Source organism: Oncorhynchus masou, chromosome 31, assembly GCF_036934945.1.
Source record: "Oncorhynchus masou masou isolate Uvic2021 chromosome 31, UVic_Omas_1.1, whole genome shotgun sequence".
Taxonomy (NCBI): domain Eukaryota; kingdom Metazoa; phylum Chordata; class Actinopteri; order Salmoniformes; family Salmonidae; genus Oncorhynchus; species Oncorhynchus masou.
Window position 1 is genome coordinate 101,785,499 of NC_088242.1, and position 25,860 is coordinate 101,811,358.

The 25,860-nt window shown below is 45.2% G+C and overlaps 3 protein-coding genes across 6 annotated transcripts; 1 reads left to right on the forward strand and 2 right to left on the reverse strand.

Annotated features, from left to right (window-relative positions):
• The first annotated feature begins 176 nt into the window (after window positions 1-176).
• LOC135524837 (cytoplasmic FMR1-interacting protein 1 homolog) lies at window positions 177-4,963 on the forward strand. The gene is made up of 3 exons (XM_064952699.1): window positions 177-451; window positions 3,842-3,989; window positions 4,191-4,963. Exons 1-3 carry the CDS (start codon window positions 276-278, stop codon window positions 4,353-4,355), a joined length of 489 nt encoding a protein of 162 aa, XP_064808771.1. The 5' UTR covers window positions 177-275; the 3' UTR covers window positions 4,356-4,963.
• Window positions 4,964-5,060: 97 nt separating this feature from the next.
• Window positions 5,061-16,695, reverse strand: nipa2 (NIPA magnesium transporter 2). 4 transcript variants are annotated; one of them, XM_064952688.1, is made up of 6 exons: window positions 16,550-16,695; window positions 15,405-15,643; window positions 11,320-11,376; window positions 11,085-11,175; window positions 6,535-6,695; window positions 5,061-6,331 (listed from the first exon to the last, which is right to left on the reverse strand). In XM_064952688.1, the coding sequence occupies exons 2-6, from the start codon at window positions 15,541-15,543 to the stop codon at window positions 5,679-5,681; spliced, it is 1,101 nt and encodes a 366-aa protein (XP_064808760.1). In that variant the 5' UTR covers window positions 15,544-15,643; window positions 16,550-16,695; the 3' UTR covers window positions 5,061-5,678. The 4 variants fall into 4 exon arrangements, with proteins under 4 accessions (XP_064808760.1, XP_064808759.1, XP_064808758.1 ...); XM_064952687.1 differs by having other exon boundaries at window positions 15,405-15,647; XM_064952686.1 differs by lacking the exon at window positions 16,550-16,695 and adding an exon at window positions 15,913-16,060 and having other exon boundaries at window positions 15,405-15,647.
• Window positions 16,696-19,627: 2,932 nt separating this feature from the next.
• On the reverse strand, window positions 19,628-25,138 carry nipa1 (NIPA magnesium transporter 1). Its single transcript, XM_064952700.1, is given in 7 exon segments — window positions 19,628-20,651; window positions 21,163-21,228; window positions 21,231-21,294; window positions 21,985-22,000; window positions 24,218-24,308; window positions 24,506-24,553; window positions 24,832-25,138. Coding segments are annotated over 7 exon segments (969 nt in total). The 5' UTR covers window positions 24,965-25,138; the 3' UTR covers window positions 19,628-20,100.
• Between the last annotated feature and the right edge of the window lie 722 nt (window positions 25,139-25,860).

Here is a 25,860-nt window from a genome sequence, read left to right on the forward strand (position 1 = left end):
ACCAGCCCTGGGAACCATCACACTGCCTTAGTAAACACCAGCCCTGGGAACCATCACACTGCCTTAGTAAACACCAGCCCTGGGAACCATCACACTGCCTTAGTAAACACCAGCCCTGGGAACCATCACACTGCCTTAGTAAACACCAGCCCTCCCTCTTCCCCACACATTCTCCTCCCCCTATTTTACTTCCCCCCTCTCTTCCACTGTAGCAAATAGCCATTACCCGTGAAGGTGACCTGCTGACCAAAGAGCGTCTGTGCTGTGGCCTGTCCATGTTCGAGGTCATCCTCACACGTGTCCGTGGTTTCCTGGACGACCCCATCTGGCGCGGCCCGTTGCCCAGCAACGGCGTGATGCACGTGGACGAGTGTGTGGAGTTTCACCGGCTGTGGAGCGCCATGCAGTTTGTTTACTGCATCCCTGTTGGAGCACACGAGTTCACTGTGGAGTGAGTAGGGACACATCATCGGTCTAGAAGGATCTCTGAGGGGTTTACTCTGCTCTGTATAGAGGGGGATCTCTGAGGGGTTTACTCTGCTCTGTATAGAGGGGGATCTCTGAGGGGTTTACACTGCTCTGTATAGAGGGGGGATCTCTGAGGGGTTTACACTGCTCTGTATAGTGGGGGATCTCTGAGGGGTTTACACTGCTCTGTATAGAGGGGGGATCTCTGCTCTGTATAGAGGGGGATCTCTGAGGGGTTTACACTGCTCTGTATAGAGGGGGATCTCTGCTCTGTATAGAGGGGGATCTCTGCTCTGTATAGGGGGGATCTCTGAGGGGTTTGCTCTGTATAGTGGGGGATCTCTGAGGGGTTTACACTGCTCTGTATAGAGGGGGATCTCTGAGGGGTTTACACTGCTCTGTATAGAGGGGGATCTCTGAGGGGTTTACACTGCTCTGTATAGAGGGGGATCTCTGAGGGGTTTACACTGCTCTGTATAGAGGGGGATCTCTGGGGGTTTACACTGCTCTGTATAGAGGGGGGATCTCTGAGGGGTTTACACTGCTCTGTATAGAGGGGGGATCTCTGAGGGGTTTACACTGCTCTGTATAGAGGGGGATCTCTGAGGGGTTTACACTGCTCTGTATAGAGGGGGATCTCTGAGGGGTTTACACTGCTTCAGATAGGGGGGATCTCTATCACAGGGGTTTAGCACTGGACTGTATAGAGGGGGATCTCTGCTAGGTAGGACAACCATAGAGGGGGTGATCAGTTGCTCTGTATAGAGGGGGTGATCTCTGAGGGGACAACCATTACACTGCTCTGTATAGAGGGGGCTGATCTCACAACCACAGTAGTTATATCACAGTAGTTAGTATATTCAGTAGTTAGTATATTCATCTTCAGATATCACAGTAGTTAGTATATTCTAGGGTGGACAACCACATATCACAGTAGTTAGTATATTCAGATAGCTAGGTGGGACAACCACATATCACAGTAGTTAGTATATTCAGATAGCTAGGTGGACAACCACATGTCACAGTAGTTAGTATATTCAGATAGCTAGGTGAGACAACCACATATTACAGTAGTTAGTATATTCAGATAGCTAGGTGGGACAACCACATATCACAGTAGTTAGTATATTCAGATAGCTAGGTGAGACAACCACATATCACAGTAGTTAGTATATTCAGATAGCTAGGTGAGACAACCACATATCACAGTAGTTAGTATATTCAGATAGCTAGGTGGGACAACCACATATCACAGTAGTTAGTATATTCAGATAGCTAGGTTGACAACCACATATCACAGTAAAAAAAAAAAAAAAAAAGTATCCCATTTAGCAGACGCTTTTGTCCAAAGCGACTTACAAGTCGGCTGGGGCCACTACTTTTACATATGGGTGGTCCCAGCGGGAATCGAACCCACGACGCTTGGCGTTGCAAGTGCCATGCTCTACCGACTGAGCCACACAGGACCCCCAGTAGTTAGTATATTCAGATAGCTAGGTGGGACAACCACATATCACAGTAGTTAGTATATTCAGATAGCTAGGTGGACAACCACATATCACAGTAGTTAGTATATTCAGATAGCTAGGTGGGACAACCACATATCACAGTAGTTAGTATATTCAGATAGCTAGGTGGGTGGGTGTTGGGTGGATCTCATAGAGCCTGAGACACCCAGCCCTGAGAGGATGGAGAGGAGGATCTGATAGACCCTGGGACACCCAGCCCTGAGAGGGTGGAGAGGAGGATCTGATAGAGCCTGAGACACCCAGCCCTGAGAGGGTGGAGAGGAGGATCTGATAGAGCCTGAGACACCCAGCCCTGAGAGGGTGGAGAGGAGGATCTGATAGAGCCTGAGACACCCAGCCCTGAGAGGGTGGAGAGGAGGATCTGATAGAGCCTGAGACACCCAGCCCTGAGAGGGTGGAGAGGAGGATCTGATAGAGCCTGAGACACCCAGCCCTGAGAGGGTGGAGAGGAGGATCTGATAGAGCCTGAGACACCCAGCCCTGAGAGGGTGGAGAGGAGGATCTGATAGAGCCTGAGACACCCAGCCCTGAGAGGGTGGAGGGGAGGATCTGATAGAGTCTGAGACGCCCAGCCCTGAGAGGGTGGAGATGATAGACCCTGGGACACCCAGCCCTGAGAGGGTGGAGAGGAGGATCTGATAGAGCCTGAGACACCCAGCCCTGAGAGGGTGGAGAGGAGGATCTGATAGAGCCTGAGACACCCAGCCCTGAGAGGGTGGAGGGGAGGATCTGATAGAGCCTGAGATGCCCAGCCCTGAGAGGGTGGAGAGGAGGATCTGATGGTTCATGGTGTTGGAAGGCAGTGGATAGATCTAGGAGGATGAGAACAGAGAAGAGAGTCAGCTTTGTGGAGAGCCTCCGTGACACAGAGCAGAGCAGTCTCAGTTGAGTGACTCGTCTTGGAGCCTGATTGGTTAGTGTCAAGAAGATTGTTCTGAGAGAAATAGGGAGGGAGTTGATCCGAGACAGAACGCTCAAGTGTTGTGCATAGAAAAGAAAGAAGGATACCGATCTGTCGTTATTTGACATCAGATGAGTCAAGTGTTGGTTTCTTCAGGGGGGGGCAACTCGGGCCATGTTGAATGGCCAGTGGTCAGGGATGAGTTAATGAGGGAAGTGAGGAATGGGAGAAGGTCTCCAGAGATGGTCTGGAGACGGGAGGAAGGGATGAGGTCGAGCTTGGCAGGTTGTTCGGGCCGTCAGACCTCACTCATAGCAGGATGTCATCTGGAGCGAGAGGGAGAAAGAGGGTATAGGAGTACGGTAGTTCTGGAGAGAGAGGGAGAAAGAGGGCAAAGGAGTAGGGGCAGTGGTCTCCACTGGGCTGGGTATATAACCTGTGTGTCGGGGACGGTCTCCACTGGGCTGGGTATATAACCTGTGTTGTATTTTCCAGGCAGTGTGTCAGGGACGGTCTCCACTGGGCTGGGTATATAACCTGTGTGTCAGGGACGGTCTCCACTGGGCTGGGTATATAACCTGTGTGTCGGGGACGGTCTCCACTGGGCTGGGTATATAACCTGTGTGTCAGGGACGGTCTCCACTGGGCTGGGTATATAACCTGTGTTGTATTTTCCAGGCAGTGTGTCAGGGACGGTCTCCACTGGGCTGGGTATATAACCTGTGTGTCAGGGACGGTCTCCACTGGGCTGGGTATATAACCTGTGTGTCAGGGACGGTCTCCACTGGGCTGGGTATATAACCTGTGTGTCAGGGACGGTCTCCACTGGGCTGGGTATATAACCTGTGTTTCGGGGACAGTCTCCACTGGGCTGGGTATATAACCTGTGTGTCAGGGACGGTCTCCACTGGGCTGGGTATATAACCTGTGTTGTATTTTCCAGGCAGTGTTTCGGGGACGGTCTCCACTGGGCTGGGTGTATGATCATCTCCCTACTGGGTCAACAGAGACGCTTTGACATCCTGGACTTCAGCTATCACCTGCTGAAGGTGCAGAAACACGATGGAAAGGATGAGATCATCAAGAGTGTGGTGAGTGGAAGGTCAGGGGTCAGCAACACTGGAACCTTCAGACCCCAAACATCTGAGTTGTTCGTATTCATTAGCAAAAGTGGTTCTTAGTGAATACAACCATGGGTGTCATGTTTAGGGTCATCTCTGCCAGACGGTCTTTTAGATCCGGCCAAAACAATGATTTATATTATCATTCGTTTGATTTCTCTCCTTCCTCAGCCTCTTAAAAAGATGGTGGACAGAATCCACAAGTTCCAGGTCCTCAACGATGAGATCTACACCATCCTGAACAAGTACCTGAAGGCAGGTGATGGAGAGAACATGCCTGTGGAGCACGTCCGGTGTTTCCAGCCTCCTATCCACCAATCCCTGGCCAGCAACTGAGATTGACCATCCAATAGCATGAATCAGCAATACATTTCCTATAGCACCATCCACTTATGTTTAACAAAGCACAAAGGATGCGTCTCAAACATTTTATATAAGTGCACTACCTAGGGAATAGGGTGCCTTTTTGGAGGCACATATGAAATATTCTTCCCCCTTTTAAACTAGATGATAGCAACACTGTGGACCATTTTCAGCAAGTTGAAATCATGAAAAACAGAAATAAACGAGGTCTAAATCATGTTTGATCTGTAAGTATATATATTTTTCTGAACTGTTTAAAAGCAGCAGTGGCCCAACTTTCCTTACATAATGTTTGTCAGGATGATTTTTGTGCCTTAAGTAATCAATCGCAAAACTGTGTTTCATATATCTGGAACACTGTAGACCAGGGAATGATTTATTTAAGGGGTTTGGGGGTGGTGGGATATCGTTGTAGCCTGTACTCAATGAAGGGGAATTGGACAGAGTAGAGTATATTTGGTGCTTAAAACCTATAAATCTGTAAAGTAACCAAGTTTCTTAATGATAAAGCATTTATTCACTTTGCCTTTTTGTGTTGGAATTATTTTAATCATTTTCATTCAATAAATATGTAACAAATATCTTGTTCTTGAGTGCATTTATGTAAAAGATACAAAAAAAACAGTTGGTGATTTAACTCTTCAGGTATCACAATTAAGAACACGTATCAGTTTACGTTCTAAATGACCCCCTATTCCCTATATAGTGCACTACTTCTGACCAGATCCATAGGGGTAGTGCACTGTGTAGGGAATAGGGTGCCACGTATTCTTATTGACCTGCCAAACTCAGAACTGGAGCCAAAATTAAAAATCAGACCTGGGATCTCCATCAAGAATATTACAAAAACAAAGCTGTTGATTTGTAGAAGGAAACTCTGTGCAGGTTTAAATACAGAATGTATAACATAGTATGAATATTGCCTGCTTCTGAGGATGAGATGAACCTCTATGTCGTCAGAGAACAGAAGGCAAATCTAATCCAAGTACAATCAGTGGGTCCATCTAAGTCAAGAGTAGATTGTTTTAATGTAAAAAACAACCATCCACACCAGTGTAGTCCGAGGCAAACCCCAAATAGCACCCTATCCTCTATAGTGCACTAGTTTTAACCAGAGTATTGCACTATAAAGGGAAAGTGCCATTTGGGATGTAATCCTAGTCAGTCGGGGGGGGGGGGGGTCTGCAGGACCTGGCAGCTAGGTCCTCTAAGAGGCGGTCAGTAGGATGGGGGGGGGGGTCTGCTGCTAGGTCCTCTAAGAGGCTCAGTAGGAGGGGGGGGGGGTATACAGGTCCTCTAAGAGGCTGTCATGGTACCATTCCTCCTGGACAGACTGTCAAACGGCAGGCCCACCTCCCTCTCCTCCAGGTTCATGTCTGTGGAGTCATTGCGCAGCAGTTCGTAGCTGCCGTGTGTTGCCACTCCGTTAGCTGCCGGCCCGGGCCTCTCGTCCTTCCTGATGGACACCGCCAGCGTGGACAGGCTCACACTAAGGTCCTTAAAGGCATGGAGCAGAAAGATACCAACTATAATGGTCAGGAACCCACTGAGAGTCCCGATAACATCAGCAGTAGCCATGTGCTCCCACTCCTTGAAGAGGATGGCAGAGCAGGAGAGGACTGAGGTGGTGAAGAACACGTAGTAGATGGGTGTGACCAGGGAGGTGTTGAAGATATCCAGAGCCTTGTTCAGGTAGTTGATCTGAGTGGAGACGCAGGCCACCAGCCCGAGCAGTAACACCCAGGCTAAAGGGTTCCCCACCACGGACCTCCCAGCTATGGCCTCTTTGATGGCGATGCCCAACCCCTTCACACACGACACCGACAGAGCTCCTATCACAGAGCAGATGGTAATATACACCATGATGTTGGTCTGGCCGTGCCGAGGGCCCACCACCAAGATGAAGATGAGCGCTACGATGATGACGAAGGTGGCAAACACCAGGAAACCTGAGGGAGACAGAGGATGGCTTAGCTCACAGAAAGTTAAAACAGAAGAATGAAGTGTCTGAAGTTAGTCATCAAAGAGCAGTAGAGGAGAGAATAAAGTCTCAGACCACCTCCTTCAAAGTGCTTTAAGGAGGACTTGAGGAAGCAGCTTTTCAGAACACAGTAACTCATGTAGTTGAGGGGAGGGTCTGTCTGGTACCGACCTGGGTCCACCAGTTTCCGGGCCATGTGGTCCAGACTGTTGATCTCTTCCTCCTGAGGGGCGTGGATCACCATGGTCGTAGAGCCCAAGATACTGAGCAGACAGCCCAGCTTCCCATGCAGGTTCAGACGCTCGCTCAGGAAGTACGAGGACAGCACCGCACTGACGAAAAACATAGAAAACACAGTTATGTTACAGTAACTCAGTTAACCAATGATCCCTCAATATTTGCTGAGCGCAAAGTTGAAAGCAACTTCCAGCAAGCGTTTACTGTGAACACTGAGGCTGGACCTGCTTTAAGTTACAGTTTTACTGTGAACACTGAGGCTGTACCTGCTTTAAGTTAGTTTTACTGTGAACACTGAGGCTGTACCTGCTTTAAGTTACAGTTTTACTGTGAACACTGAGGCTGTACCTGCTTTTAGTTACAGTTTTACTGTGAACACTGAGGCTGGACCTGCTTTAAGTTACAGTTTTACTGTGAACACTGAGGCTGGACCTGCTTTAAGTTACAGTTTTACTGTGAACACTGAGGCTGCACCTGCTTTAAGTTAGTTTTACTGTGAACACTGAGGCTGGACCTGCTTTTAAGTTAGTTTTAACAGTGACCAAGTAGGCTACTGTGGCTGTTTGATCATAATGTAGGGCCTACCATCAGAAACAATGGAGAAAATGCATCCCATAATATTTTAACATGGAAATAGCTGTTCTATCATTCAGCCTTCAGTAGCAGCCAATGTGTGGTGTTCAATGTAGGGAAACATTCCATGAGACTTTTGAAAAAAACATGCAGGGCTTCACATGAACCTGTTTATCCACTTGTCATTCAGACTAGGAAGTAACTGACAATGTTGTTTGATGCAAGAAACTACATCATTGTTTCCATACCATTACAGAGAATCAGACAAATCATGCTACTTCGCTTATTCAAGCCCGTTTCCAAATACAACACTGCCCCTTTAAGACAACAAAAAAGCCATTTACCTGACTGGCTTTTCAAAGACGGCTAGAAATGTGTTCTTGTGGGAAGCTTGTGGGAACTACTTCCCCATTGCTGACTACAAATTATCCATAACTGGGCTAATAACTCACTAACTAGCAACAGATAAGAACAAACGAGCACACATGGCTACATGTAGCTCTCACTATGATCTCAAAACAAGCACAACTACTCTTGAACTGTAAACACAGTCCAGTTTCCAATGAATGGCCCAGAGCCATATATGGCAATGGTCTAATTTGCAGATCTGATTGGTTATACGGGCTGAGTCAGGCGTGTCAATGCTGTAGAATCCTACTCCGATGAGTTCTGCCTATAACAAAATCTCTTGCATAGTTCGTTTGGTTTCGGTATGTTGCATTAAAAGTGGCTAATATTGCACTGATTTAATCCATGTTCCCACAGTAAAGGAAAACATTGACTCTTGTTCTTCACTCTGTGGGCTGATACAGTATTTATATGGCAGTCTCAGAGAACATGGGTTATAACCTAAAATACAGTACCACACAGTTAACCTAAAATACAGTACCACACTGCAATGAGATGAAGCATTACATCAAACCCACAGCACCACACTGAACTAACATATACTGAACAAAAATAAAACGCAACAGTTGGTCCCATGTTTAATCAGCTGAAATAAAATCTCAGAAATGTTCCATACGCACAAAAAAATTATTTCTCTAAAATTTTGTGCACAAATTAGTTTCTCTCTCTGTCAGTGAGCATTCCTCCTTTGCCAAGATAATCCATCCACTTGACAGGTGTGGCATATCAAGAAGCTGATTAAACAGCATGATCATTACATAGTTGCACCTTGTGCTGGGGGCAATAAAAGGCCACTCTTAAATGTGCCGTTTTGTCACAACACAATGCCACAGATGTCTCAAGTTGAGGGAGCGTGCAATTGGCATGTTGACTGCAGGAATGTCTACCAGAGCTGTTGCCAAATAATGAAATGTTAATTTCTATACCATAAGCAACCGCCAATGCCGTTTTAGATAAATTGGCAGCATCTCCAACCGGCCTCACAACCGCAGACTAATTTCTGCATAAACTGTCAGAAACCGTCTCGGGGAAGCTCATCTGCTCGTCGTCCTCACCAGGGTCTTGACCTGACTGCAGTTCAGCGTCGTAACTGACTTCAGTGGGAAAATGCTGACCTTCGATGGCCACTGTGCTCTTCACAATGAGTCCCGGTTTCAGCTGTACTGGGCAGATAACAGACCGTGTGGGCGAGCGGTTTGCTGATATCAACGTTGTGAACAAAGTGCCCCATGGTGGCGGTGGGGTTATGGTATGGACAGGCATAAACTACGGACAACAAACGATTGCATTTTAGCGATGGCAATTTGAATGCACCGAGATCCTGAGGCCCATTGTTGGACCATTCACCTGTCTCCATCGCCTCATGTTTCAGCATGATAATGCACGGCTCCATGTCGCAAGGATCTCTACACATTTCCTGGAAGCTGAAAATGTCCCAGTTCTTCCATGACCTGCATCCTCACCAGACATGTCACCCATTGAGCATGTTTGGGATGCTCTGGTGGAACTACTAACTCAGTAAAATGTTTGAAATTGCTGCATGTTGTGTTCATACAGTGGGGAGAACAAGTATTTGATAACCTGCAAAATCGGCATGTAGAGGTCTGTGATTTTTATCATAGGTACACTTCAACTGTGAGAGACGGAATCTAAAACAAAAATCCAGAAAATCACATTGTATGATTTTTAAGTAATTCATTTGCATTTTGTTGCATGACATAAGTATTTGATACATCAGAAAAGCAGAACTTAATATTTGGTACAGTAACCTTTGTTTGTTTCCTGTAGTTCTTGACCAGGTTTACACACTGCAGCAGGGATTACTCCTCCATACAGACCTTCTCCAGATCCTTCAGGTTTTGCTGGGCAATACAGACTTTCAGCTCCTTCCAAAGATTTTCTATTGGGTTCAGGTCTGGAGACTGGCTAGACCACTCCAGGACCTTGAGATGCTTCTTACGGAGCCACTCCTTAGTTTCCCTGGCTGTGTGTTTCGGGTCGTTGTCATGCTGGAAGACCCAGCCACGACCCATCTTCAATGCTCTTACTGAGGGAAGGAGGTTGTTGGCCAAGATCTTGCGATACATGGCCCCATCCATCCTCCCCTCAATACGGTGCAGTCGTCCAGTCCCCTTTGCAGAAAAGCATCCCCAAAGAATGATGTTTCCACCTCCATGCTTCACGGTTGGGATGGTGTTCTTGGGGTTGTACTTATCCTTCTTCTTCCTCCAAACATGGCGAATGGAGTTTAGACCAAAAAGCTCTATTTTTGTCTCATCAGACCACATGACCTTCTCCCATTCCTCCTCTGGTTCATCCAGATGGTCATTGGCAAACTTCAGACGGGCCTGGACATGCACTGGCTTGAGCAGGGGGACCTTGCGTGCGCTGCAGGATTTTAATCCATGACGGCGTAGTGTGTTACTAATGGTTTTTTTGAGACTGTGGTCCCAGCTCTCTTCAGGTCATTGACCAGGTCCTGCCGTGTAGTTCTGGGCTGATCCCTCACCTTCCTCAAGATCATTGATGCCCCACGAGGTGAGATCTTGCATGGAGCCCCAGACCGAGGGTGATTGACCGTCATCTTGAACTTCTTCCATTTTCTAATAATTGCGCCAACAGTTGTTGCCTTCTCACCAAGCTGCTTGCCTATTGTCCTGTAGCCCATCCCAGCCTAGTGCAGGTCTACAATTTTAACCCTGATGTCCTTACACAGTTCTCTGGTATTGGCCATTGTGGAGAGGTTGTAGTCTGTTTGATTGAGTGTGTGGACAGGTGTCTTTTATACAGGTAACAAGTTCAAACAGGTGCAGTTAATACAGGTAATGAGTGGAGAACAGGAGGGCTTCTTAAAGAAAAACTAACAGGTCTGTGAGAGCCGGAATTCTTACTGGTTGGTAGGTGATCAAATACTTATGTCATGCAATAAAATGCAAATTAAGTACTTAAAAATCATACAATGTAATTTTCTGGATTTTTGTTTTAGATTCCGTCTCTCACAGTTGAAGTGGACCTATGATAAAAATTACAGACCTCTACATGCTTTGTAAGTAGGGAAACCTGCAAAATCAGCAGTGTATCAAATACTTGTTCTCCCCACTATCTTTGTTCAGTGTTTAACAGTTCACACACGGACAGAAGTAGAAGACAAACATTGTCACACCTCTATAGGACAGCATGGCAACAACACACACACGGTTCAGTCATCCACACACCTGGTACAACTTCAAAAACATAAACTATAACATCTATTATATACTGTAAGGTCAAACATGTAGAACCAGTGGGCCCCCAGAGGGGTGACCTACCTGACCAGCGCACTGAGGGCCCCGAGAGGGGTGACCTACCTGACCAGCGCACAGAGGGCCCCCAGAGGGGTGACCTACCTGACCAGCACACTGAGGGCCCCGAGAGGGGTGACCTACCTGACCAGCGCACAGAGGGCCCCCAGAGGGGTGACCTACCTGACCAGCACACCGAGGGCCCCCAGAGGGGTAACCTACCTGACCAGCACACTGAGGGCCCCCAGAGGGGTGACGAGAGTAGCAGGAGCGAAGGCATACGCTGCAAAGTTAGCCCCTTCTCCAGCCGCCACTGTGAAAACACACAGAACAGGAACACAAGCCCACATGTTTTTATGTTACCAGGTAAGCTGACAGAACAGAACGACCTGGGGAATATAGAAACTGAGGTGAACTGAATCACATATGAAGATGAACATCCATCGTCCTCACTTACTTGATAATAAGCCAGCCCACCAGAGACACTCTTTAAGGTATGCGTGTCCGCCTTGTCCTAGACAAAGACGAAAACAAGGTCGGTAGCTATAGCAACATTTCAGATCACCAGCCTTAATTAGTTACTCAAACATGCTAATGTGTGTTCAATACAATGTCCCGCAGTCACACCATATAATCACTGAGGTAATTCTAGGGTGTTGTGGTAACAATCAGCGCTACACTTTCTGATGTTTCACACTGTAGGTTAACAACAGTACACTTTGACCCTATATGACACGAGCTGCAGGTGACCTTTCTGCTTGTTCTTGAGCTGTGTCCCAAATGACAGTACACTACCCCTATGGGCCCTGGTCAACACTACCCCTATGGGCCCTGGTCAACAGTAGAGCACTACCCCTATGGGCCCTTGTCAACAGTAGAGCACTACCCCAATGGGCCCTGGTCAACAGTAGTACACTACCCATATGGACCCTGGTCAACAGTAGTACACTACCCATATGGGCCCTGGTCAACAGTAGAGCACTACCCCTATGGGCCCTGGTCAACAGTAGAGCACTACCCCTATGGGCCCTGGTCAACAGTAGAGCACTACCCCTATATGGGCCCTGGTCAACAGTAGAGCACTACCCCTATGGGCCCTGGTCAACAGTAGTGCACTACCCTGGTCAACAGTATACCCCTATATGGGCCCTGGTCAACAGTAGAGCACTACCCCTATGGGCCCTGGTCAACAGTAGAGCACTACCCCTATGGGCCCTGGTCAACAGTAGAGCACTACCCCTATGGGCCCTGGTCAACAGTAGAGCCCTACCCCTATGGGCCCTGGTCAACAGTAGAGCACTACCCCTATATGGGCCCTGGTCAACAGTAGAGCACTACCCCTATGGGCCCTGGTCAACAGTAGAGCCCTACCCCTATGGGCCCTGGTCAACCACCCCATATGGGCCCTGGTCAACAGTAGTGCACTACCCCTATGGGCCCTGGTCAACAGTAGAGCACTACCCCTATGGGCCCTGGTCAACAGTAGAGCACTACCCCTATGGGCCCTGGTCATGGGCCCTGGTCAACAGTAGAGCTACCCATATGGGCCCTGGTCAACAGTATGGGCCCTGGTCAACAGTAGAGCACTACCCCTATGGGCCCTGGTCAACAGTAGAGCACTACCCCTATGGGCCCTGGTCAACAGTAGTGCACTACCCCTATGGGCCCTGGTCAACAGTAGTGCACTACCCCTATGGGCCCTGGTCAACAGTAGAGCACTACCCCTATGGGCCCTGGTCAACAGTAGTGCACAGTAGAGCCCCCCTATGGGCCCTGGTCAACAGTAGAGCACTACCCCTATATGGGCCCTGGTCAACAGTAGAGCACTACCCCTATATGGGCCCTGGTCAACAGTAGAGCCCTACCCATATGGGCCCTGGTCACTACCTACCCATATGGGCCCTGGTCAACAGTAGAGCACTACCCCTATGGGCCCTGGTCAACAGTAGTGCACTACCCCTATGGGCCCTGGTCAACAGTAGTGCACTACCCCTATATGGGCCCTGGTCAACAGTAGAGCACTACCCCTATATGGGCCCTGGTCAACAGTAGAGCCCTACCCCTATGGGCCCTGGTCAACAGTAGTACACTACCCATATGGGCCCTGGTCAACAGTAGAGCACTACCCCTATATGGGCCCTGGTCAACAGTAGGGGCCCTCAACAGTAGTGCACTACCCCTATGGGCCCTGGTCAACAGTAGGGCCCTGGTCAGCCCTACCCCTATGGGCCCTGGTCAACAGTAGTGCACTACCCCCCTATGGGCCCTGGTCAACAGTAGAGCAACTACCCCCCCTATGGGCCCTGGTCAACAGAGCCCTACCCCTGGGCCCTGGTCAACAGTAGTGCCCTACCCCTATGGGTCCCTGGTCAACAGTAGAGCCCTACCCCTATGGGCCCTGGTCAACACTACCCCTATGGGCCCTGGTCAACAGTAGAGCCCTACCCCTATGGGCCCTGGTCAACAGTAGAGCCCTACCCCTATGGGCCCTGGTCAACAGTAGAGCCCTACCCCTATGGGCCCTGGTCAACACTACCCCTATGGGCCCTGGTCAACACTATAAGACAAGGTGCAGCAGAAAGTCTACTAGTTAATGATTGGGTGTGTATATTTAATTATTATTATTATTTTTTTTACCTTTATTTAACTAGGCAAGTCAGTTAAGAACAAATTCTTATTTTCAATGACGGCCTAGGAACAGTGGGTTAACTAACTGCCTGTTCAGGGGCAGAATGACAGATTTGTACCTTGTCAGCTCGGGGATTCGAACTTGCAACCTTTCGGTTACGAGTCCAACGCTCTCACCACTAGGCTACCCTGCCTACTAGTTCCATATAAGACAAGGTGCAGCAGAGAGTCTACTAGTTAAAGACAAGGTGCATCAGAGAGTCTACTAGTTAAAGACAAGGTGCAGCAGAGTCTACTAGTTAATGATTGCTGTGTGTAATAAAAGCAGAAGGGTGACAAACTGATCAAGTGTTCAACTCTGCCGCACCCTTCTGCATCTCAGCACCAATCAGTTACCACCACATTCTGAGCTGAACTCGCAAGACAAGTTGTCAACAATTCGATTCACACAGCCACACCTGGCAGATCCTTAAGATATTCATGTGTGAATTGGAAATGTGTTTTTTTGCATATCCCAACTCCCAGAGACACCCTCAGAGTGCTCACGGCCAGCCATTATCCCACCCCTCAGAGGGCTCACGGCCAGCCATTATCCCACCCCTCAGAGGGCTCACGGCCAGCCATTATCCCACCCCTCAGAGGGCTCACGGCCAGCCATTATCCCACCCCTCAGAGGGCTCACGGCCAGCCATTATCCCACCCCTCAGAGTGCTCACGGCCAGCCATTAACCCACCCCTCAGAGTGCTCACGGCCAGCCATTAACCCACCCCTCAGAGTGCTCACGGCCAGCCATTAACCCACCCCTCAGAGTGCTCACGGCCGGCCATTATCCCACCCCTCTGTGAGAGGTCACGGCCGGCCATTATCCCACCCCTCTGTGAGAGCTCACGGCCGGCCATTATCCCACCCCTCAGAGTGCTCACGGCCGGCCATTATCCCACCCCTCTGTGAGAGGTCACGGCCAGCCATTATCCCACCCCTCTGTGAGAGCTCACGGCCAGCCATTATCCCACCCCTCTCTGTGAGGGCTCACGGCCAGCCATTATCCCACCCCTCTGTGAGGGCTCACGGCCAGCCATTATCCCACCCCTCTGTGAGGGCTCACGGCCAGCCATTATCCCACCCCTCTGTGAGGGCTCACGGCCAGCCATTATCCCACCCCTCTGTGAGGGCTCACGGCCAGCCATTATCCCACCCCTCTGTGAGGGCTCACGGCCAGCCATTATCCCACCCCTCTGTGAGGGCTCACGGCCAGCCATTATCCCACCCCTCTGTGAGGGCTCACGGCCAGCCATTATCCCACCCCTCTGTGAGGGCTCACGGCCAGCCATTATCCCACCCCTCTGTGAGGGCTCACGGCCAGCCATTATCCCACCCCTCTGTGAAGGCTCACGGCCAGCCATTATCCCACCCCTCTGTGAGGGCTCACGGCCAGCCATTATCCCACCCCTCTGTGAGGGCTCACGGCCAACCATTATCCCACCCCTCTGTGAAGGCTCACGGCCAGCCATTATCCCACCCCTCTGTGAGGGCTCACGGCCAGCCATGATCCCACCCCTCAGAGGGGTCATGGCCAGCCATTATCAACGGCGACCTTGGAGCAATTAGGGTTAAGCGCAGATTTGTTTCGCCGGCTCAGGGATTGAAACTAGCAACCTTTCGGTTACTGTCCAAATACTCTAACAGCTTGGCTACCTGACATCAATCTATGCGTACAGTACATATAAACTAAATGACCTGCTCTCTTGATCTCTTTCTCAAATGTACAAATTCACCCTAACGATACTGTGTACTCTACTTTACATTTAAGTCATTTAGCAGACGCTCTTATCCAGAGCGACTTTACATATTAGTCATTTAGTAGACACTTATCTAGAGCAGCAGTTGGTGACTGAACATAAACATGACCTTACCTGCCCTACACTGTCCCTTCCTGGCCAGGCGGAGTAGTCCTTTCTTCTTGAGAATGAAGCTTCCTCCTATGAAGATGCTGGAGCTGATGGCTAGTCCCAGGCCGATGTAGAAATCATACTTCCCTCTGTCCTGGCCCATGGTGACGCTGGATGTGTTGTTCGTACTGTTTGTTACATTGACCACAACACACAGGAGTTGCTGACCAGCCGAACACCTGTCACCAACCTGTGTCACCACTCTACCTTTGGTAAGACAGCAAAACGACAAGAGACAAACAAATATTCAACTCATACATCAATGTACCTAGGAAATAATGTACTTACTACGACTGTGATATGTGGCCTCACCTAGATTTAAGACGAATGCACTAAGTTGCTCGGGATAAAAGGGTCTGCTAAATTACAAATGTCAATGGAAATCGATATGCCTAGGTAAAATATACCTAAAGTTTACAACTGTTAGTCATTCAATTGTAAAATCTGATTCCTCCCAGTTAGGCTAACTTACCATTTCGACAAGTTAAATCACAGAGTGAACAACCCTGATCCAAAATAGTTGGTTCCATTATAGAAATGGCACATTGACAATCCGTATGGTTGGTAGACCAAACCCTGTCTACCACTTCCGCAACCTGAGTCAACTCAGCAGGTGACTAAGAATGCAGTAATCAAAGATTCAATGTGGCGCTGCAAGACCCATAAATCTTCAGGCCAAAGCAATGTTGCCATCATGAAATACCGGGTTGTCATCCACACCTGCACGATGACGACAATAACATGATCTGATTTGTGATGTGTTGATATGATAACTAGGTACTGTAGCTAGCTAACGTTCACTAGCTAACGTTAGCCAGTTAGCTAATTGGGCAACTAGCTAACTAAATGACTACCTTCAATTTCCTAGCATCGCTATCAGTTTACTTACTAACATAGCTATCATTTTGAGATTAAGCTCAAGCCTTCTTTTGTCCATCTCAGAATCAGATCAAAACTAGCTAGCTTGTTAGCATAAGGGCTAATGTGCCCTCACTCGGTTGGTAATTGTACCAGCTAGCTATGTGAAAACCTGCGGCCAAATAACTAACTAGCAAGCTGGCATGCTATCGTAAACATGAATATCATTTGTATGTTTCCATGCGAAATACCTGGTGAAAAGATCCCTGGTTTTCCCACGAAAACAGTGGTAGTTAGCTAGCTATGTGATAAATAGCAAGTTATAGCTGTGTAGCTCTCTCATTTTGTTACGACCTAATTTGAAGGCAAGGTTGACGCTGTCCGCCCACACATGGTGAAAGGGGGATTCTTCACGCATGCGTACAAATAGGTCCTGAGAAGTTGGACTCGTTCTACCAGAAATTCTCGAGATGAATATTTTAGTGAAAACTTTAATAAAGTGCCCTATTTGATTGCCACATTCTAAATTGACTGTTACACCTCGAAATGTTTTAAAGCATTTTTAACTAAGCCTATACAATTTAATGAAATGTTCTTGTCAGTCTTATCATACCGTATCATACTGTATCGTATCATACTATATCATATCATACTGTATCATATCAAACTGTATCAAATCATACTGTATCATATCGTACTGTATCATATCATACTGTATCATATCAAACTGTATCATATTATACTCTATCATATCATACTGTTTCATACTGTATCATATTATACTCTATCATATCATACTGTATCATATCAAACTATCATATCATACTGTATCATACTGTATTATATACTATATCATATCATACTGTATCATACTGTATCGTGTCATATTATACTGTATCATATCAAACTGTATCATATTATACTCTATCATATCATACTGTATCATACTGTATCATATTATACTGTATCATATCATACTGTATCATATCATACTGTATCATACTGTATCATATCATACTCTTATCATATCATAATGTATCATATTGTATCATATCATACTGTATCATATCATACTATATCATATCATACTGTATCGTATCATACTGTATCATATTATACTGTATCATATCATACTGTATCATACTGTATCATATCATACTGTATCATATCATACTGTATCATATCATACTGTATCATACTGTATCATATCATACTGTATCGTATCATACTATATCATATCATACCGTATCATACTGTATCATATCATACTCTTATCATATCATAATGTATCATATTGTATCATATCATACTGTATCATATCATACTATATCATATCATACTGTATCGTATCATACTGTATCATATTATACTGTATCATATCATACTGTATCATACTGTATCATATCATACTGTATCATATCATACTGTATCGTATCATACTGTATCGTATCATACTGTATCATATCATACTGTATCATATCATACTGTATCATATCATACTGTATCATATCATACTATATCATATCATACTGTATCATACTGTATCGTATCATATTATATTGTATCATATCATACTGTATCATATTATACTCTATCATATCATACTGTATCATACTGTATCGTATCATATTATACTGTATCATATCATACTGTATCATACTGTATCATATCATACTATATCATACTGTATCATACTGTATCGTATCATATTATACTGTATCATATCAAACTGTATCATATTATACTCTATCATATCATACTGTATCATACTGTATCATACTTTATCATATCATGCTCTTATCATATCATAATGTATCATATTGTATCATATCATACTGTATCATATCATACTATATCATATCATACTGTATCATATCATATTGTATCATACTCTGTCACATCTTACCTCATCATACTGTATCGTATCATATCATACTATATCATACTGTATCGTATCATATCATACTGTATCGTATCATACTGTATCATATCATACTGTATCGTATCATATCATACTGTATCGTATCATACTGTATCATATCATACTGTATCGTATCAAACTCTATCATATCATACTATCATATCATATTGTATCATATCATACTGTAACATACTGTATCGTATCATACTGTATCAAATCATACTGTATCATATCATACTCTATCATATCGTACTGTAACATATCATACTGTATCATATCAAACTGTATCATATCATACTCTATCATATTATACTGTATCATATCATACTGTATCATACTGTATCGTATCATACTGTATCATATCATACTGTATCGTATCATACTATCATATCATACTGTATCATATCATACTGTATCATATCATACTCTATCATATCGTACTGTAACATATCATACTGTATCATATCAAACTGTATCATATCATACTCTATCATATTATACTGTATCATATCATACTGTATCATACTGTATCGTATCATACTGTATCATATCATACTGTATCATATCATACTCTATCATATCGTACTGTAACATATCATACTGTATCATATCAAACTGTATCATATCATACTCTATCATATTATACTGTATCATATCATACTGTATCGTATCATACTGTATCATACTGTATCGTATCATACTGTATCATATCATACTGCATCATACTGTATCGTATCAGACTATCATATCATACTGTATTTTTATGCAAAACTTATAGTTGCTCTGATATTCAACAAACAGTGCTTCTTCAGAGCTGCAATGCATTTTCCAAGCAATAACACAAATCCAAATATAATACCTACAGTTATTGAATTAGTGAGAATAATATCTAACATTACCTGCCGAGATGCAACCAAAATGTTGTGAGTCCTTCGATCCAACGTTAGAAAACAGAGTCCCAGTTCCCCGCCACACTGTTGTGACTGTCTAGAATTACTCTCTAAATAATTCAATGACCCACAATGCTTATGTGAATAGGCATCGTTCTAAGGTTTACAAATGGACTGAATGGTCACTGGACATGAAGGGAGTCCAAACGGACTGAAGAAGACTCTAAAAGAATTAAATGTTATTTTGGTAGTTTCTCACAGAGGACGTGTGGGTAGCTGTCATAATAACCTGTTATGTGTGTGAGAACACATCATCGGGTCCACATTTAGAAGGTCTGCTGTAGTGAAATGGTGGTTGAACTACTCTCCCCCGTGAAGGGGATACAGTCAGTTGCAGCACAGAGTGCATTTAACCAACTCTCTGAATAAGAGATGCATGGGGCTGCCTAATCGACAGCCACGTCATCGGCACAGTTGTTGGAGGTTAACTGCCTTGCAAACACGTCACAAGATAAGAATACCTTTTTTTTGCCTTTTATTGTAGTAAAATACAAAATCATTGAGTTAATTTCACTTAATTATAAAAGACGACCCCATACTGACAAAGTTGACCACGTTGTAAGTTAGACTTTTCAATCAGACACACGAGTTAGGTTCTTTGGTTACAGCCAGTCCACGTGGATTGACAGACTGACTGACAAGTGTTAGAATAGCAAACATCTAGGACATTAAACAGCAACAATGCTGCTTAGTGTGTTTGAACACAACAGGACATGACTATCATTGAGCCCTTGAGAATGGCGAGCGACAAATATTGCACAACAGATATGTTGTTCGCAAATCCACAGTAAGATTCTTCAACTTATATTCAAGTATTTTATTAGATACAAATGCAATTTACAATATATATGTTATTCAAGATAAAAAAAATATGGCCCCAAATGAACCAATAAACACTGCATTAATCTCCCTGAGACTGACAAGCCTCTGATTAATCCATTTTATCTGGTCCTGTAGCAGCTGGTTTCCAGCTGAGTGAGGCCTCTGAGGAGATCCGAAGCAGCAGGACCCCAACAGCCACAGTGGTTAGCCCACACAGCATGCCCAGGCAGTCTACTAAACCCACTGTGGTCCACTCTCTGAACAAGATGGCTGAAGCTGTGAGGACTGTAGATGTGAAGGTAACATAGTAAATGGCTTCAAACATGTTGGAGCTGTAGTGCTCCAGAGCCTTGTTGATGAAGGTGAACTGGATGAGGATGCTGACGGACAGGGTTCCCAGTAGACCCAGGAAGAGACCTAGGGCTCGGCTGCTGGAAGGCCCCCCGCTGAAGGCATCCCGAGCAGCCAGGCCCAGCCCCTTACAGCTGGTGACTGTGAAACTCCCCAGGAGGGAGCAGATGGACACGTACACCATGATGTTGGACGTGCCGTGAGCTGGGGCCACCCACACCATCAGCACAGCCAGTAGTAGGACCACCAACAAGGAATAGGCGACGAACACTGCATGGAGAGAAAACATTCACACACCTCAGAATTACTCTCAATTGAACTAAAGTTGTTAATCAGAGGGCTTTGAGCAGTTCTGGGCTGGGTCAAACTAACATGACCGTGGACAGAGCGCTCTGAACAGTGCAACGTATATATAGGGAATAGGGGTCTAATGTAGTGCACTATATAGGGAATAGGGCTCTCGTCTCATGTAGTGCACTATATAGGGAATAGGGCTCTAGTCTAATGTAGTGCACTATATAGGGAATAGGGCTCTGGTCTAATGTAGTGCACTATATAGGGAATAGGGCTCTCGTCTAATGTAGTGCACTATATAGGGAATAGGGCTCTCGTCTAATGTAGTGCACTATATAGGGAATAGGGCTCTAGTCTAAAGTGTAGATGCACTAGGGCTCTGGTCTATAGTAGTGCAATATATAGGGAATAGGGCTCTAGTCTAATGTAGTGCACTATATAGGGAATAGGGCTCTGGTCTAAAGTAGTGCACTATATAGGGAATAGGGCTCTAGTCTAATAGTAGTTTGGGATGTAATAACACTACCCACCTGGATAGAAGAGCTCCAGACTAGGGTGACGCTCTCTGATTTAGGGGAGTGAATGATGAGCATGAACCACAGCAACACAACACACAGCCCAGCTTCCCCAGGACATTCAGCTGTTCCTGGAGGATATAGGAGAAACAGGCTCAAACATTTCAGTGATCACAGGGAGGCTGGTCTAGTAAAGTAGTGCAAACATCACATGTAAACACCCCTGTACTGTAATATAGGGAATAGGGTTCTAGTCTAATGTAGTGCACTATATCAGAGAATAGGGCTCTGGCAACATCTACTGTAAACACCCCTGTACTGTGCAACATCATCACTGTAAACACCCCTGTACTGTAGCAATCAGTAAACACCCCTGTACTGTTCACTAAACACCCCTGTCTAATGTAAACACCCCTGTACTGCATCACATCACTGTAAACACCCCTAGCAAACATCATCACTGTAAACACCCCTGTACTGTAGCAAACATCACATCACTGTAAACACCCCTGTACTGTAGCATCACTGTAAACACCCCTGTACTGTAGCAAACATCACTGTCCAGGTCCCACCTGTAAACACCTGGATCACATCACTGCAAGTAGCAAACATCACATCACTGTAAACACCCCTGTACCAGCTCCAGACTACATCACTGTAAACACCCCTGGTGACGCAACATCACTGTAAACACCCCTGATTTAAACACCCCTGGGGAGTGAATGACTGTAGCAAACATCACTGAAACCACAGCAACACACATCACAAACACCCCTGCCAAACATCAGCTTAAACACCCAGGACATTCAGCTGTTCCTGGAGGATATATCACTGGAGGCCAGAACAGCCCTGGATCACAAAGCAAACATTTCAGTGATCAAAACACCCCTGGTAGGCATGCAAACACCCCTGTTAGCTAACATCACTGCTGTACTGTAGCAAATCACATCACTGTAAACACTCCTGATCACATCACTCACTGTAAACACCCCTGTACTGTAGCAAACATCACATCACTGTAAACACCCCTGTACATCACATCACTGTAAACATCTGTAGCATCACTGTAAACACCCCTGTACTGTAGCAAACATCACTGTAAACACCCCTGTACTGTAGCAAACATCACTGTAAACACCCCCCCTGTACTGTAGCAAACATCACAAACACCCCTCAGCAAACATCACTGTAAACACCCCTGTACTGTAGCAAACATCACTGTAAACACCCCTGCAAATCATCACTGTAAACACCCCTGTACTGTAGCAAACATCACTGTAAACACCCCTGTACTGTAGCAAACATCACATCACTGTAAACACCCCTGTACTGTAGCAAACATCACTGTAAACACCCCTCACTCACATCACTGTAAACACCCCTGTACTGTAGCAAACATCACATCACTCACATCACTGTAAACACCCCTGTACTGTAGCAAACATCACTGTAAACACCCCTGTACTGTAGCAAACATCACTGTAAACACCCCTGTACTGTAGCAAACATCACATCACTGTAAACACCCCTGTACTGTAGCAAACATCACATCACTGTAAACACCCCTGTACTGTAGCAAACATCACTGTAAACACCCCTGTACTGTAGCAAACATCACATCACTGTAAACACCCCTGTACTGTAGCAAACATCACTGTAAACACCCCTGTACTGTAGCAAACATCACACCCCTGTAAGCAAACATCCATCACTGTAAACACCCCTGTACTGTAGCAAACATCACTCACTGTAAACACCATCACTGTACTGTAGCAAATCATCACTGTAAACACCCCTGTACTGTAGCAAACATCACTGTAAACACCCCTGTACTGTAGCAAATCATCACTGTAAACACCCCACCCCTGTACTGTAGCAAATCACATCACTGTAAACACCCCTGTACTGTAGCAAACATCACTGTAAACACCCCTGTACTGTAGCAAATCACAAACACCCCTGTACTGTAGCAACATCACTGTAAACACCCCTGTACTGTAGCAAACATCACTGTAAACACCCCTGTAAAACATCACTGTAAACACCCCTGTACTGTAGCAAACATCACATCACTGTAAACACCCCTGTACTGTAGCAAACATCACTGTAAACACCCCTGTACTGTAGCAAACATCACTGTAAACACCCCTGTACTGTAGCAAATCATCACTGTAAACACCCCTGTACTGTAGCTCACATCACTGTAAACACCCCTGCAAACATCACATCACTGTAAACACCCCTGTACTGTAAACACCCCTGCAAACATCACTGTAAACACCCCTGTACTGTAGCAAACATCATCACTGTAAACACCATCACTGTAAACACCCCTGTACTGCAGCAACATCACTGTAAACACCCCTGTACTGTAGCAAACATCACTGTAAACACCCCTGTACTGTAGCAAATCACATCACTGTAAACACCCCTGTACTGTAGCAAACATCACTGTAAACACCCCTGTACTGTAGCAAATCACATCACTGTAAACACCCCTGTACTGTAGCAAACATCACATCACTGTAAACACCCCTGTACTGTAGCAAACATCACATCACTCACTGTAAACACCCCTGTACTCACATCACTGTAGCAAACATCACTGTAAACACCCCTGTACTGTAGCAAACATCACTGTAAACACCCCTGTACTGTAGCAAACATCACTGTAAACACCCCTGTACTGTAAACACCCACTGTACTGTACTGTAGGAAACATCATCACTGTAAACACCCCTGTACTGTAGCAAACATCACTGTAAACACCCCTGTACTGTAGCAAACATCACATCACTGTAAACACCCCTGTACTGTAGCAAACATCACTGTAAACACCCCTCTGTACATCACTGTAAACACCCCTGTACTGTAGCAAACATCACTGTAAACACCCCTGTACTGTAGCAACATCACTGTAAACACCCCTGTACTGTAGCAAACATCACATCACTGTAAACACCCCTGTACTGTAGCAAACATCACATCACTGTAAACACTCCCACCAGAAAACAAAATACAATAGTAGTCACACACTGAATGACAACATGCCAATCAATAACTCACCCAAACAGCACCCCCAGGGCTCCTAAAGGTGTGACCACCACAGCAGGGGCTGCGTTATAGGCCAGGAAGTTCCCAATCTGTCCCACAATCACTTGTTCGGAGGAGTTCAGAGGTCAATTGAATTAATGAAATATGATCAATCTCATAAACGCAATCGGTGAGTTGTGATAGTTAATGTAGTAGTAAAATGTCTTTATTATTAGGAGAATCCTGTGTGTGACAGAAATATCCATGAGGATGTACCACAGTTAATAAATGACAGGTGGCGCTGTTAACTCGGCTACTTACTGGAGAGAGTACCGCTCCACCATACGCCATCTTTTAGATAGGACCCACCTAAAAAAGGAATGACATTCCATACAGTGTTTGTGTTATTAACAGTATAGTAGTCACCCTCTGATTTCCATGTCCAATTCTAGTTATGCCACGAAAGCACTATTCATTTTTTTTGCAGAAAAATCACGAAAAGTCAAGAGGAACCGAATGAAGTTAAGAGATGGTGCATTTACTGTACAGTAGTAATGTTTTGTGTCTGAGGATATTACAACATTGTAGCCAACAAATGACCCTACAAACATGATAATACATGGGATTCTTTCCCCCCAGCACTCTACCTCTTTTACGGGATCGTAATATTCCCTTTTTTTGAAGCACAAACGTCGATCCATTGATGAAACTTGATATGACAGCTATCCATACACCAGCAGCAATTGGTGGCGAAGTCTCTCGAATTTCTGAAGTCATCATTAATCACACATTTTCCCATAAGTGACACAAATGGTGGGCTTAAATTAAATTTGTGACGAGGCGAGGCAAGTCCAAAGCACACTGTACATATATATATATTAGACGCAGGTCGATTTGTTGCTAAAAGTTGCTAGATGACGTTGTGATGTCATTGCGTGATAACGTAAAACTGCGTCATTACGTAGAATAAACAATAACGTTACTCAAATTGACTGGCAAAAAAAACATGATTTAACATTTGTTCAGGTACAGACAGACTCCTACTCTTTTCTGTACAATTTTGATTGCAGACATGTTGATTGATGTTGTAAGTTCTGTTCAAGATCAAACATTCGTGAGCAACTATATTCATTGGGTTTGTCTCGTCGAACCCGTACTACTGCTGCTGCAGTCAGCCAACAATGATGTGCAATTTATTGAAATTGCTGCAGATGTCACTCACAATGCACTTTTGCAGCCAGGTACATGTGTTGTGACAGAAAATGTTTGTTTTTTTGTCATTTAGAGGGAAAATGCGTGCATTTTAGCGTTTGAGTCACTTTTCAAAAGTTGCTAAAAGTTTCCTTCTTTAAAAAAATAAAGTAGCTCCATTTGTTGCTCGGTGCTGCATATAGCGCCCTCCATAGGTTGTAGTGACAATGCAGGTAAAGAGCTTTATTCTGGATGATTTAAAGCGAGAATATCAGTAAAAAGACGTATCAGTCACATAATGGCACATTGATATCCATTCAAAAGTCTATTAAACATTTAGGGCTACACATCTACAAAGTCAGAGAGAGGATAGCAAATCAATATCTGTATCAATTAATTTATAATGTAACCATTTCCGATATGGGATGCACCTGTTGGTTGATGGATAGTTGAAAGTTATGTGCTTACACCTAGAGCAGATCAAT

Excerpts from the sequence above, each read along its gene's own strand:
- LOC135524837 (XM_064952699.1), top strand. The coding sequence starts at position 276 with ATGTTCGAGGTCATCCTCACACGTGTCCGTGGTTTCCTGGACGACCCC. Across the intron at positions 452-3,841 it reads GCACACGAGTTCACTGTGGA|GCAGTGTTTCGGGGACGGTC; the intron begins GTGAGTAGGGAC and ends TGTATTTTCCAG. Across the intron at positions 3,990-4,190 it reads ATGAGATCATCAAGAGTGTG|CCTCTTAAAAAGATGGTGGA; the intron begins GTGAGTGGAAGG and ends CTCCTTCCTCAG.
- nipa2 (XM_064952686.1), bottom strand. The coding sequence starts at position 15,970 with ATGGAACCAACTATTTTGGATCAGGGTTGTTCACTCTGTGATTTAACT. Across the intron at positions 15,648-15,912 it reads TGATTTAACTTGTCGAAATG|GTAGAGTGGTGACACAGGTT; the intron begins GTAAGTTAGCCT and ends GTCTTACCAAAG. Across the intron at positions 11,377-15,404 it reads GAAGGGACAGTGTAGGGCAG|GACAAGGCGGACACGCATAC; the intron begins GTAAGGTCATGT and ends GTCTTTGTCTAG.